General features: G+C 44.2%; 1 protein-coding gene across 4 annotated transcripts in view; it reads left to right on the plus strand.

Annotated features, from left to right (window-relative positions):
- FN1 (fibronectin 1) overlaps positions 1 to 14,513 on the plus strand; it is a 47,412-nt gene that overhangs the window by 22,388 nt on the left and 10,511 nt on the right. The window contains exons 20-33 of one of the 4 annotated variants that reach the window (XM_072341608.1): positions 1,503 to 1,769; positions 3,203 to 3,297; positions 3,781 to 3,949; positions 4,210 to 4,296; positions 4,880 to 5,071; positions 6,128 to 6,400; positions 7,447 to 7,629; positions 8,569 to 8,658; positions 9,056 to 9,325; positions 9,504 to 9,620; positions 10,049 to 10,213; positions 10,889 to 11,044; positions 11,683 to 11,796; positions 13,285 to 13,554. In XM_072341608.1, the coding sequence (XP_072197709.1) occupies positions 1,503 to 1,769; positions 3,203 to 3,297; positions 3,781 to 3,949; positions 4,210 to 4,296; positions 4,880 to 5,071; positions 6,128 to 6,400; positions 7,447 to 7,629; positions 8,569 to 8,658; positions 9,056 to 9,325; positions 9,504 to 9,620; positions 10,049 to 10,213; positions 10,889 to 11,044; positions 11,683 to 11,796; positions 13,285 to 13,554 (2,448 nt within the window). The remainder of the gene's footprint in view (positions 1 to 1,502; positions 1,770 to 3,202; positions 3,298 to 3,780; positions 3,950 to 4,209; positions 4,297 to 4,879; positions 5,072 to 6,127; positions 6,401 to 7,446; positions 7,630 to 8,568; positions 8,659 to 9,055; positions 9,326 to 9,503; positions 9,621 to 10,048; positions 10,214 to 10,888; positions 11,045 to 11,682; positions 11,797 to 13,284; positions 13,555 to 14,513) is intronic. The other 3 variants (XM_072341609.1, XM_072341610.1, XM_072341611.1) reach the window with 3 other exon arrangements.

The raw sequence follows: 14,513 nt of genomic DNA on the forward strand, positions 1-14,513 counted from the left end.
CTTTTTATCTTCCCCTTTTTGCTTTAATATGGCGAGAGAAAGTGATAGAAGCCTGACAGAGCTGGCAAATTAGACTGTGCAGGAAGAAACTGAGTTTAGACGACAAATGGATGAAGATACAGTCCCTGTCAGATGGAACAGAACACAGGTCTAGATACCAAGTAGAGATAAGGTTCAATCTCTACCTGTTGGTTGGATATGAGTCTAGGGAGGGTCACACTCATTCTTTCTCCATTTGAAATATTTTTCCCATCTTTGGTAGTGGTGAAAGAAGGGAGTCCTGGCTTCCTTTTCCCTCCCTCTTCAAGCAAGAGAAAAAAAAAAAAAAAAAAAAAAAAAAAAAAAGAGAGAGAAAACAGGTAGAGAAACAAAAAGGCAAAAACTGCTTTTCCCTCAATCAACAAGAAGGTCCTGAAAACATTAATTTTATCACAAAAATGTTTACTTGAGGGCCAGCGGGGGGTGGGAGGGGCAAAGATTCTGCCATCAACTAAAGAGCACTGATGGAGCCTCTCTTTACTGGTCTCAGTTTCAACATGGGACTGGAACAGAGGGAAAGCTTGCTGTATAGCTCCCCGTACCTCCTTGCCACACTGCTTGCTGTGTGTGAGTGAATTGCTTAAGTATGATTCCTCCTCTGAGTCTCATTCTTTCCCAAGAGCTGCTCAGCCCAAGGTAGGGGCATCTTTGCTACTCACTGGGGACTCTCGTGCGATGCTTAAGAAGCTATGGCACTTCAAGCTTGTTTATGTAGTTCTCTGGGTTAGCAGTCTCAGCAGCTTCCCAGAGACAGTGATAAAATAGGGGAGGAAGCCTGATAAGAGCCATTGCACAAGCCCCATGGGAGCGATGAGCATGCTTAAAATTGTTTTGTGGTCATTTCCACAGCATGATTAGTTTTAAGGAGATCTAGGAACTGGTTTTCTCCAGATAGTTGCTGACTTGATTATTTTGTCATTAAAATGACAAGGCAGGGGTGCTGCTTAGTTTTGGGAAGGGCTTTTGAGCAGGGCAGGGAGTAGAACTGGGCAAAGATTTGAAAACATAAATCTCTTTTAACAAAAAAAAAAAAAAAAAAAGAGCTAAAGTTGGGTTTCTGTGCTAATGCTGGTGTTTCTAAATTGAGCTGATTTTTTTTCAATGTTCAACATTCATGAGAAACTATTGAAATTCCTGAGAGCTGCTGGGTTCATCGGTCTCGCCTCAGCTGTGAGACTGACTTCCCCTGTGGGAAGGCATGAATGGCAGCAGCCCAAAACAGGGCAGCCAGGAGCAGGATAGGTGCAGATTACTGGATGGCATCAAGGCACGGATGTAGTTGTCAGTTCTACTTCCAGCTCCCTCCTTCTCTCTTCCTTGCTGCTAACATGCCCTAAGCGAGAATTACAGGCTCAACAGCTTCACTTTATACCTGTGCTTTAATGCAAGGTGATGAGTACGCTTTGGGGTGAAGTAGGGGTTCAGCTGGAAAACTGATGCATGTTGTCTTTTTTCCTCCCCAGAGCTCGATGCCCCCACCAACCTGAGGTTCATCAATACCACAGAGCATTCCGTGCTGGTGTTGTGGACACGGCCCCGCGCTATCATCTCAGGATACCGACTGACTGCAGGTCCCACGAGAGGAGGTCAGCCACGGACATACAATGTGGGCCCTTCTGCCACTAAGTACCTCCTCAGGAACCTGCAGTCTGGCACTGAGTACACGGTGTACCTCGTGGCAGTTAAAGAAGACTTGCAAAGTGCCAGAGAGACTGGAGTCTTCACAACGTGTAAGTATAACAGGCACATATTCCTCTTCAGTAATGCCCTGGCCCTTCTTCAAAACTGAAGCCTTGTGCTGGAAGTGGCTGTTGTGAATTGGTTTACAGAAGAACCCTTTTGAAGTAGCATTCCAGCAGAACTGGTTGGGAAGTATTCCCTGTTCTTCTCACTGATGTATTTGGCATTAAGAGAGTTATCTGCATCAAAAAGCTTCCAGTAGAACATATTCCAGCACAAGTGAAAACTTGCTATTGGTACCTCAGTTGACTGAATGACAAAGGAACTTAATTCTCAGTGCTCTTTCCAGTTGTTTGGTTTTGGCATGGCTAATCAAGAAAAGCAAAAAGCTCCCTTAAAATGGGTAAGGAATAATTAGTCTGTAATTTGTATAAAGCTGAAGGTAGTCATTTCTAAAGCCCAACAATACTGCCTAAGGCAGCTCAAGGCCAGTTACATTACAGTAACATAACATAAAGATAACATAAAGACTGCATGCTATTGATATTTCATTGCAATCACTTACACTTGTGCTGCTTGCATGGAAGAAATACTCAGCAAATGTTGAATACTGAGATGGTTCTATAGGAGCCCCACATGTGCTTCTAAAATGAGCAAGTAGGTTTGCTTTTAAATAATGAAAAAGTAGTCATACAAACTAACAAAATTCAGTCATCCAAGCCAAGAACCACATCCTCTTTTCAAAATGGAGTGTGGTTTCTTTTATAACAATGTGAAGTTAAAACAAGGGTTTAAACTTATCACCATAGCAACGCTCTTGACCTTGGCAGTGTGTATTTTTGCTGACAGACAGCCTTATCTATAAATATTTCTCAATTACATTGTCTGTAATTACAACACTGAGTCCTAGCTGATGTGAATGAAACCATTCTAGTTTGAGACCACAGATGAATAAACCAAGTCTCTTCGTTATTAATGAGGTCAATTCAGATTAAACTCAGTGAAGTTATTTAGACTGATTCTGAGATGGGCAAAACTTTGGCTTCTGTGTGATGCTCCTGACAGATGTCAATGAGACAACAGAGTTCTCTAATTGGCTTTGAGCTCCCTTTCACTCTGCTGACTTCAAAAGGATTCAAGATGTTGGTGAGGGATGAGGAGGTCCTTGCTGGGACAGCTGGATGACAGACAGGGGTGGAGTGTTCTGCTGATTGAACGATGTATGGTGGATGAAGGAAAAAAAGAACTGCTTTCTGAAGAACACTTCAGATATCGTGCCAAAAACAGTATTCAATAAGTTGGGTTGGATGGATGGAGGACTTAGGAGGACGAGAGTTCATCTCTCAGATCCCTCCCAAACCACTGGTTTTTCCAAAGTAATACAGTTCAGCATCTTATTAAATAGATTTTGTTATTTAGGCTGCCATAGGTCAGGTTTTCATCACTGAAGCAGCTAGATTTCATCTCTTAATTCTCTTCACAGATCAGCCTGTTGGCTCTGTTCCTCCTTTTAACACAGAAGTGACTGAGACTTCTATTGTTATCACCTGGACACCTGCCCCAAGGATTGGTTTCAAGGTAGGAGAAACCAAAGTGCCATGTTTATTTCCCTCTTTCTTCATTGTGACTGGGAGGACCAATGTCAACTGATAATTACAAACTACAGTGAATATAGCAAAAAGGAAAGAGATGCGAAAAGCATGCTATTTGAAGGTGGCAAGTATAAATCACTGAGGCCAATACAAGTGTGTTCTCTAGGTTTCAGGTCAAGTTCAGCAGTGGGACATGTTACTTACAGGCCTCGAAGTCTGTTAGGGCATTTACTCCACAGTCTGTGTGATCTGGGTCCATGAAAGCCTATATAGCTCAGGTTTGCACACTTGGGGTATACAAAGCAACTCTGCTTGAGCTCTGTGTATCTAAAACAAGCTACAGGATTAATGGTTGGTGTGGAGCATACAGACCCGTGATACGCATGTTGAATGACAAGACAAAATGATGATAATTCCATGGGACAGGAGTGCTTAAGACTGAAAAGAAAACTTTGCTGCTTCTCTGCAGCTTGGTGTGCGCCCAAGCCAAGGTGGAGAGGCTCCCCGTGAGGTCATCTCTGATTCTGGTAGCATCGTGATATCTGGCCTGACCCCTGGTGTGGAGTATACCTACAGCCTCACAGTCCTGATGGATGGCCAGGAGAGAGAGACCCCAATCATCAGGAGGGTGACTACACGTAAGACACGTTTGCTTTTCTGCAGCCATTTCTTCTTCTTGCTTCTTCTGTACTCCTCAGATAAACGTCTGTCTTCTGGAAGTCTCTTGTGGGTTTTTTGATGCACAGGGAACTGTAGCACGAGCTTACAGGGTCACAACTTCAGAAGTGTTAGCTAGTTCTGAAGGATGAGAATAGAATCTGGGAAGAAGGGATGCTGAGGGAGCTAGCATGATGATCAAAGCCAGAAATGACTCATTTTTCTTTCTGAATGCTTACAGCACTGTCTCCACCAACCAACCTGCGCCTGGAGCCCAATCCTGATACTGGGATCCTGATAGTCTCCTGGGATAGAAGCACAACTCCAGGTAACTGTATGACCTCGTGCTGATTGTGAAACCTCTGTTGTACTACCAGGATGGTAACACTTATTCTGTAGTGCCTTGCAGCTCACTAAGGAGACATTGATGGGTGGCTTGATACAGAGTCATTTAGGGGAAAAAAAAATTGGGTTATATTCAATGGTGTAATTGACAGTTAAGTATAGGTTTCCATAGGATTTTTTACGACATGCGTTCTATACAAAATGGTATTGTGGAGTATAAATACATTTAAATATTTCAGCTGTTTGAGGGATTTGAAGGATTTGGTCAAATATCTCAACTGGTGTGAAAAAAGGAAAGCAAACTAGACCTAAAAAAAAATACTTCTGACAGTGAAGAATGAGTTCATGTCGCTGAGAATATGCATGGGATTTCTGAAAGCGTTCAAGATGAATTCTTTTCCCACAGAAGCTGATGGGAGCTGTGCAGTTGTTTTCCATAAAATAAGGGTTTGAAAAGCTTTTGAAAACTCCGCTCTCAGATGTATCTCTTCTTGTTGTGTCGTGAGATTTTCAGCAAGGGAAGTTCTCAGAGGGAGCTGAAATAATGCTGGATATCTGCATTTCAGGCATCAGTGGCTACCGAGTGACCACTGCTCCTACAGATGGGCAGCAGGGCTCTACCTTGGAGGAAGTAGTAGGTGCAGATCAGACCTCCTGCACCTTTGAAAACCTGAACCCTGGTGTGGAGTACAATGTCAGCGTTTATGCAGTCAAAGATGACCAGGAGAGCATCCCCATCTCCCAAACCATCACACAAGGTAATGAAAGCATTTTTAGTTAAGTTAAATTGCACCAGAGAGCTCTACACTGTGGGACTATCATGGCATAGGGCAGTAGAAGGAATTTAACGCCTATCTCCCCAGATGGTTTCGTTTCATTTTTCTTTGTGAGGGCTCCGTTTGTGTGTTTTTGTTTCTGTTCAGCCCTGCAGTGATGCCAGCTGCTGTGTTTGCTTGCTCTTGTAATACTGCTTTAAAATGTCTGTTCTTCACTGAAGTACTGTACGCGATCTGGAAGTGAACTAATACTGCAATACTGCATAATCAAAGCAGTGATGGCTTTAGCCCTTTGCCATCTTCTGGTGCAAGAAAGAGCTAAGAATGTATGTCTCTGGCTTTCAGCATTCTTTAAAGGTGATATGGTATGTGTATTCTGTGCAGATTAACGATGATTTTACAGAAAATTTGCATTTTTGGCATCTATTCTGTAAAATGAGGTGTTTTTTTTCCCCCAGCAGAATATTAAAACAGAACGTCACCACTGTTATGGCATAGGCTAATTAAGTCCCTTCAGATGGGTTGATACTTTTATCACTGGGATCATAAAAACCAGACTTAACATTCGGACGAGACAAAAAATGTAGGTGAACCACTAATATTTCAGAGGAACTTGTTTTGTTTATACCTTAATAGACTCTATTCTTTTGTTTATACCTGGGAAAAAAAAAAAAATCAATTTTCTTCAGAAAAGAATGGTTCTTTGTCTCATCATCATTCAAAGTAAATGCGAAGCAAGTTAAGTGCCCAGCTTGTTGCAGGCCTCTGTCTGAAGTGCATTGTCCTGGGGAGTCTGGGTCCAGATTGCAGCTTCTGTCTGCTCAGAGAGGCAGCTGAGGACTGCATGGAAGTGTACAATACAAAAAACACCCTGTCCCCAAAATTCTGCTTCTCCACCCAAGCCCCAAGAAAAAATTTTCATATCACCACAATTGCTTCTATGTTTCTGTCAATGTTAATAGTGATGAACACTGCTTTTTTCTCTTTCTTTTGCCTCCGTGTGTCTTTGCCCTTCCTGTTTGCTCTTTAACTCATTAGAGGTGCCCCAACTCACTGACCTAAGCTTTGTTGACATAACTGACTCAAGCATCGGCCTGAGGTGGACCCCGTTAAATGCCTCCACCATTATTGGGTACCGCATCACAGTAGTTGCAGCAGGAGAAAGTGTCCCTATTTTTGAAGATTTTGTGGACTCCTCAGTAGGATACTACACAGTGACAGGCTTGGAGCCGGGCATTGATTACGACATCAGTGTAATCACACTCATTAATGGCGGAGAGAGCGCCCCTACCACTCTGACACAGCAAACGGGTGAATTTTGATAACTTCCGTGTTTTGTGACGTGGACGGTGTTTCATGCTGTCACTAGCTGTCGGGACCATGGGGCCTTGTCCAAAGAGGAATCGAGCCGCACACTGAGGGAAAGGCAAAAGGCAAGCAGACTCAGCTCACTCCTTTTTCTTCATGGCTGCTAGGATGGATATGCACTGAGCAGCTTTCTGATTTGAATGGCTGCAGACTTGCCAAGCTCAGTCACGTTCTGCTGTTCAGATTTCTGGCATCCAGTTGGAACTCAGAGCATGAAACACGAGATATGTATTCACCGGACTTTAAGCTGCACTTCCCCAAAATAAAAATGTCAAAGCGTGGAGCAGTTCAGCAGTCACCCTCCAGTTTATCCCTAGCCTTGGCAGCTACTTGAGCTTCCAGCAGCCTGTTTCAGTGGCGGCTCCACTCTTTCCACAATGCCCTCAAAGGATGCAGGTGAAACTCCACTCCCTGAGTACATGCCATTGACAGCCATGTCACACCGTCGAGGGTTTCTGTAGTGCATGGGCAGAAGGCAAGCTGGAAACTGGTTCTTGCATGAAATCCTATTGTGTTGGAAAATCCTGAGACTGTAAATCCTTCAACACAAGTAGAAGTAGAGTTGTAAGAAATTAGTGGTATACCCTTTTCTCTCCTATGTGTGCATGTATGAATTCTAGATGAGATGACTTTTCCATCTGGAAGCTGCTGTATGGCAACTTTAAACCTTTCTTGGCTTCACATCTGTAATATGAAATCCAGCTGCAAGAAGCACGTTACTGAAACTTGCTGTCTTGTTTTCAAATTAGTCCCACGAGGTATATTTAAAGTACTGGGAAATGCCAGGAGGCTAAAGGAGCCTGACAGCAGTACAGGCATACTTTTCTCTTAACTGTAGTGAAACCAACTGTAGTTTAGAAGTCCGTTTGCATGGGTCTGACACAGTAGTAGTAGTCCGTTATGCATGAGATACTTCCTCTGGTTTCCTTGTCTTGATCAGCTCTTAGATATTGTAGAAGGTTAAGATCTATCTGTTCTTTGCTGTGTAGCCGTGCCTCCTCCCACTGATCTCCGCTTCACCAATGTGGGGCCTGATACCATGAGAGTGACATGGACTGCACCAACCTCCATCGTGCTGAGCAGTTTCTTGGTGCGCTACTCACCTGTGAAGAAGGAGGAGGACGTTGCAGAGCTGACAATTTCACCCTCAGACAACGTGGTGGTCTTAACAAGTAAGAGGGTTACATTCAGAGGACAAATAAAGGAGACCCCTTCTATGTAGAGATGGTATAAAGGAAGGCAAAAGAAACTGCTCCAAGTAGGACTGGCTGGATTCTCAGCTCATTTAAACAGATGTCAGAGTAGACTCACGCAAACTTGCAGCAAGTGAATTTTGGCCACTGGCTTCTAACCAGGTTAAAAACAAACCACAGGAGCGTTTTCCCATCAGTCCAAGGACAGCCATGAATCAGAGTGTGGGGCAATTGCTTTGATTTACAGCCTGGTTAGGCATTAAGAGTAAATACCTATTACTCTCCTAGTTTGCCAAAGATGTCAAGGGCTTGCGGTGCAGGGGGCCCAGGGGGATGGTCAGAATGTGCAAAAGGTCATTGCTCCTTGGGCTCTGTATGTCAGAAAATAAATACTGCTTGGGACTTCACAGAACATGGCAAAAAATCCTGGCCAGTTTTCATAAAGTGGGCATTGCTTTTTTTTTTTTTTTTTTTTTTTTTTTTTTCCTGGTGCAAAAACTGGGTTTTATTTGAAGGTTTTCCCCATCCTGCAAGCAGGTTTGTTGAAAGACAATACCTGCTTTCAGAATATGGGACCAGACCTGAAACTCGTGTGAGTTAGAATAGCTGCGTTGGAAATCCTTGGCCCTATCCCAGTTTGTATCAGATAGAACTTTGCTGTGGCACGTGACTAGATAGCTAGAAAGGATCCTGATGAAAACTCATTGCTTTAAGCCAGTCCCCACAAAAAGTTAACAACATTTCTAGTAACTGTAATGCCATGGAAAAAGCTGATTTAACTTTGTTCTGAAGGCTCAGATACAGGTACAACTGGAATACCTCCCTTAAGAAACACTGTTTAAAATTGCACCAGTTTGTTAAGTGACTTCTACCATTAGTAAAGAAGTTTATCTTAATCCCTTTACTTCAACTCCACAGATCTGCTCCCTGGTACCGAATATCTGGTGAGAGTCTACAGTGTTTCTGAGCAACATGAGAGTGCGCCTTTGTCTGGAATCCAGAAAACAGGTACTAGACAAAGCCTGAGATAATTACACATGTAGTTAGTGCTGTCCATCAAGTGTCCATTCACTTTATCTTGCTGCTCTTGTTTGTCTGTGGTCATCTTATTAACAGATCATCAGCGATAGAGCGAACAGCAGTGCAGATCTTTATCCTGGGAAACACTAGGAAATCTAACATCCAATATCTGCAAGCCAGATCTGCTGGTTCTAAATAAAGCTTTGTAGGCCCTGGTGTGAATGTACCAATCATGTGTGCCTGACGTTGAGCTTAGGCAGAGCCTATTGTATCTGTCACCAAGTCTCTTGTTTTCTAACTGTGAAAGAGCTTGCTGGTCATGTGTGTTGTCTGTGTAAGAGCAAATATTACAACATATCTCAACACATCTCTTTGAAACACCTAGGACTCGATTCCCCCACTGGCCTTGACTTCTCGGATATAACTGCTAACTCCTTCACCGTCCACTGGATTGCTCCCCGTGCCACCATTACGGGCTATAGGATTCGGCATCACCCAGAGCATGGCATTGGCAGGCCCAAGGAGGACCGAGTGCCCCCCTCACGGAACTCCATCACCCTCACCAACTTGCTCCCAGGGACAGAGTACGTGGTCAGCATCATCGCCATCAATGGCAGGGAGGAGAGCGTGCCCTTGGTTGGTCAGCAAACAACTGGTAAGCTTGGAGGGATGGATCAGCTGACTAAAAGTTATCATGAGGATTCTGGTGTCCTCTAGTGGATAATAAACCAGATCTTCTCTGCCAGCTGATGAAACTGTGCTCAAGAGTGAAGGCTCTGTGGTACTGAGGTAGAGCGTTATCTGTATCTAAGCTCTCATTTCTGCTTTTCTAGTGTCAGATGTTCCAAGGGACCTGGAAGTTAACCCCACCAGCCCAACCAGCCTCGAGATCTCCTGGGATGCTCCTGCAGTGACAGTCAGATACTACCGGATCACGTATGGCGAAACAGGTGAGGGCAGGTGGCCATGGCAGTTGCAGGCCAGCAGCTCTAGTTTGAGGCCATTGGAAAGCTACAACAAATAGCAAAGGCAAGTTTGACTGCAACAAACAAAAAACTCCTCTCTTGTCTCTGAGATCCTTTCTTCTTGTCTAATTGTCAAAGATAGGGTTTATTTTTACAGGATAGTAAATGACCTTTATCTCCCTCTGAAAAAAAAAGTGAAAAACATCTAGAACACTGCAGTCATTTTAGAGGATGTTCTCTATGTATATTTCTTTTTTTTTTTTTTTCCTTGGGTTGGACAGAAAAAGAATTTGGCCCCAAATTCCCCCAAATCAACTATAACCTCTCTTCCCTTGGATGAATATACAATTGTCCTGTATGATGTATATTTGAAGAGATCCATTGCATTTCTTTTTCCACCTCACCCTCTTCAGGTGGAAGTAGCCCTGTGCAGGAGTTTACAGTGCCTGGCACCATGTCTCGTGCTACCATCACTGGCCTCAAACCTGGGGTGGACTACACCATCACTGTGTATGCTGTAACTGGTCGTGGAGACAGCCCTGCCAGCAGCAAGCCAGTTACTGTCACCTACAAAACAGGTGAGATCACTTTATACAACAAAAAAGCACGCACCAAAAAACCCCACAACAGTTTTGCTTTGGCTAACCCCCATGAAATTGCATTAATAAACCCCAGTTTCTTTTCAAAGTCATGGGCTGTGTTCTAAGGTCATCATTTACAGCAGAGCTGCATGTTGTGGTGGCCCAGCATGATAATGACATAATGCAGAAGGGCATCGTGGACTTGGACTTGTGGAGGAGAGAGACCAAATAGAGTCCACATGGGGATGCAAGCAATATGTAACTGCTCACTGTGGAGTTAGGCTCTCATATCAAGAGTGTCTGCTGGTTCAGGTCTGGTGCTTCTGGTGCCCTGTGATTCCAGTAAGCCCTCCATTTCTTACTCCAGAACTCTCTTCTCGCTCTTGTTCTGGACCTAGACTACTGCTACTGTAGCTGCAGATGAAAGCATCTAGTAAGCTTTGAAACAACAGAAAAGCTCAAGAAACCTTCATATGAGGTCACTCACTGCCCACACAGCATGGTGCTTCTTGCTCTGTGCTGGCATGAGAGATAAATAAATAGCTGTTTGTGTTTTTTGTTCTAAGAAACACAGCCCAGAAAAGGAAAAACAGAACACAATTCAGCTAGGAGGTAACCATGGATGGAGGGTTTCCCACAGCAATGTAATCAAAACCTATTTTTCTTGCCCAGAAATAGACACACCATCCCAGATGCAAGTTACTGATGTCCAGGACAACAGCATCAGCATCAGATGGCTCCCTTCATCATCTCCAGTCACAGGATATCGAGTGACAGCTGTCCCCAAGAAAGGACATGGACCCACAAAAACCAAGAATGTTCCTCCAGGTAGGAGTACACAAAATCTCTTTCAACAGATTTATAAAGAAAGCAAGACTTGGGGACTGCAATCAGCACTCTCAAGCACTGGACATAAACCAGACTTATCCTGCTTAAACCTTTGTTGCTTTCTTGCTAACTTCACTTGAGTCTCATAACGGGGAAGCTGGGGCACACTTTTGCCCTGAAAGCTTTACACTTGTGTGATGCTATTGTGCTGCAAAGGTTTGTTCTTGGCAACCTCAGTATCCCTGAGAAGCACCTGGATTTCAAGGGAATGCTTCTGAATTTTCTAGTATCCAGAAAAACATAATCCAAAATCCTTCTCTTGGTCATATTATGGTGCTCTTACTTACAGTGTGTGACTATGTCCATGCTTCAGGCTTGACCTCATGTAGAAAGAGCCAGGCAGCTCTCAGGTTGCTCTCAGGAAAACAGGCAGTGGGGTTTTATGGGATTGGCAGAGATTAGCTGTGGGGCCTTTGGGCAGGAGCAATTTGCAGGTGCCTTGTCCTGAACTGCAGGAGAGCCATACTGTGAGAAGTGACCTTGTTTTAGTGATGTTCAATCATGAAATGTCCAGTGCAGGTCAATGCTTTGCGGTTTTGTGTGGATGCAAAAGTTCTAACACTGTTCTTTCCTGCCAGATCAAACACAAGTCACTATTGAAGGCCTGCAGCCCACAGTTGAGTATATGGTCAGTGTCTACGCTCAGAATCAGAATGGAGAGAGCCTCCCCTTGGTAGAGACAGCTGTCACCAGTATGTATTTCACTTGGGGGTAACACAACAAATGTTATCTTTTGATGTCTGAATTTACTGAGCAGTGTCACATCTCCAGTGAAACCAAGTGGCAGGTCCCCAGTTCCCAGTAGGATGCAAGGTAGCCTGCCCTGTGTTAAGTACCATGCATCTCAGAGCAGATGCTGGCAGAAATGCAGTCCTTCCTTCCCACAAAATGCTGCGCATCTGATTTTCTTTCACTAAGCCTGCAGAGTCTTTTGGGGCTTTGTTTGCCTTCAGCCAATCAGCGGGAAAAATGTGCAAAGATTTCTTGCATTGAGCTAGGTGGCAAAGGTGATTGCTGTTAAGGGACTGGGGCTGGGCTTGGAAGCATTTTCCTCCCGTGTAAATCCCTATACCTCTGGGGTAAGGATTTCCACGTCTATCATTCCTTTGCTCAGGCTTGTATTCAAAAACCACAGCTCAATCCCAAATAGTTACAGAGCTGTCCTAAAGACAGCAGACACTTGTCTGAAACTTTTCAGAGGTGGGAAAAGAGCTCACATCAATTTCAAGCTCAAAAGTCCCTGGAAAACACATCATCTTTGCCAACTAGAAAATACAGAAGTTTCAGAACTAATGTAACACAGCAAATGAAAAAACCGGAATCTTGTAGGAAAGCTTAATTTAGGTCTGACGTAAAAAATGATTTTCCAGATCCTCCCATTATGTGTAACGAATGGGTATAGCTCTGCAGTAGGCTTCTGTGGAGCACAGCTCTCTTACTTTGCAGTCTGGCACTGAGCTCTGATCTTAACAGGAAAATCCAGTGAGCTGGTCTTATTGGGAAGCGTGAGTATCACGCAGTTGCACCTGTGGATATTCCCTGTGCACACAATGCAAAGCTGAGAAGTTTGCATTTTTTGTTTTTAATTGATTTTAAAATATAATTTACTGGGTAATTTGCTTTCTTGATTACGTGTGTTAATTGGATATTAATTTATGAAAGAAAACGGCGGGACTGATTCTCCTCGGACTGGTGCTTTGCACAGCAGCTTACAATAGTGAAAAGCAAATGCAGCATGAATCCTAACTTTCCAAGCTGGGTGGGTTGTCTGCCCGCCTTGAGCACGAGGTACTGCCTGCTGGCTCTGGTGGAAACAGGTCTAATGGCCATACATTTTTTTCTCACCTTGATCGCTTTCAGGCAGCTGAATGCTGCTGGAGTTGTCTAAAAGGGGTAGATCCAGGTACAGAGCGTGTCCTGCCTGCTTTGGAGGTGGTGATGCAAGTTCTTGTGGGTTCAACAAGGCTGAGACTGCCTTGCTGCCTGGCACTAGCAAACTGTCAGCCTTGCTCTGCACAGCTGTAAGCACATGTGCAAGGTGCAGCACAGAGGAGAATCAAGTGCCCTCTGCCCCGTGCAAAACCAAAAACTGCTTTGCATGTAATTGAGATGCTTTTTATTTTCCTCACCCACAACCTGCTTTTTATCACTTAACCTCTTACCATTAATTTGCCTAACAGACATTGACCGCCCTAAAGGACTAACATTCACTGAGGTGGATGTTGATTCCATCAAAATTGCTTGGGAAAGCCCTCAGGGGCAAGTCACCAGGTACAGGGTGACCTACTCAAGCCCTGAGGATGGAATCCATGAGCTATTGCCGGCCCCAGGTGGCGAAGAAGACACTGCTGAGCTGCATGGCCTCAGGCCAGGTTCTGAGTACACTATCAATATCGTTGCCATATACGATGACATGGAGAGCCTGCCCCTCACTGGGACCCAGTCCACAGGTACACCTTTAACTACACTGCCCAGCGGGACACGGCGACAGCAGCTTCTGCCCTGCTGGGTGAAGCCTGAGGCTGTGCAGCTGGTGCTCCGCGCTGGGGAAGCAGCCAAGGGGATGTGATTGCCCCCGAGAGGTGGCTTGGTCGGTGCTGGGGAGCTGGCTGCCTGCAGAGTCAGCCTGTGTGTGCTCTAGGGAAGGCAGAGAGGCTTCTCCACTCCAAGGTCTCACACAGGCTCTGGGTCATTCATTGGCACTGCCCTAAAGCCCACGACCCACATGGATGCCTACACCATGCAGCCACATCACCTCTATAAGAAAAGGGCTTGCATTCCCCTATATGCCAGTCTGGTCTAACTCTATGTAGAATACATTTAAAAAAGAAAAAGGAAACCATTCCTTGAGATAAAGCGACATCCAGCAATAAGGAATTCATTTTAAAGCTGGCAGCGCTGCCTGACACATCTTGGTAGCAGCTGTGTAATAAAGGTGTCCCATTCATTTGTGGGTGAAAAGTTGGCACAAATAATTTCAGAGGTGTAATGAAGACAGCATTAACCTGGTGTATAAATTGCTGTACTAAACTGAAGGAAACTGCTGTAAGGATTGAAACAGCTGGCTGACTACATGCCAGAAATGCAAATGGGGTCATCTTTAAAGCCCACTCTGTTTTTTTGTGGGCTGTTCAAAACCATATATGAAGTCATTAAAGACTTTCCATTGGCTCTTATGGCCTTGAAATTGAGGTCTGTTTCAGCAAAGCATCAAGGGAGAACCATCTTTTATTTCCAGTCCATAAAACTAGGAAAAACTTCACAGCAACATGCTAATAGCAGTCACTATTGTAAGGTCTCTATTTTTTACCTGTTTACAGCCTGAGCATTTCAAACAGTAAGGCAAGAAAATGTTTCAGTGGATGCTGCTTGTATTAATGCGAGCATTTGTTTTTAAAGGTAACAGATA

The sequence above is a fragment of the Excalfactoria chinensis genome, chromosome 7 (assembly GCF_039878825.1).
Source record: "Excalfactoria chinensis isolate bCotChi1 chromosome 7, bCotChi1.hap2, whole genome shotgun sequence".
NCBI lineage: Eukaryota > Metazoa > Chordata > Aves > Galliformes > Phasianidae > Excalfactoria > Excalfactoria chinensis.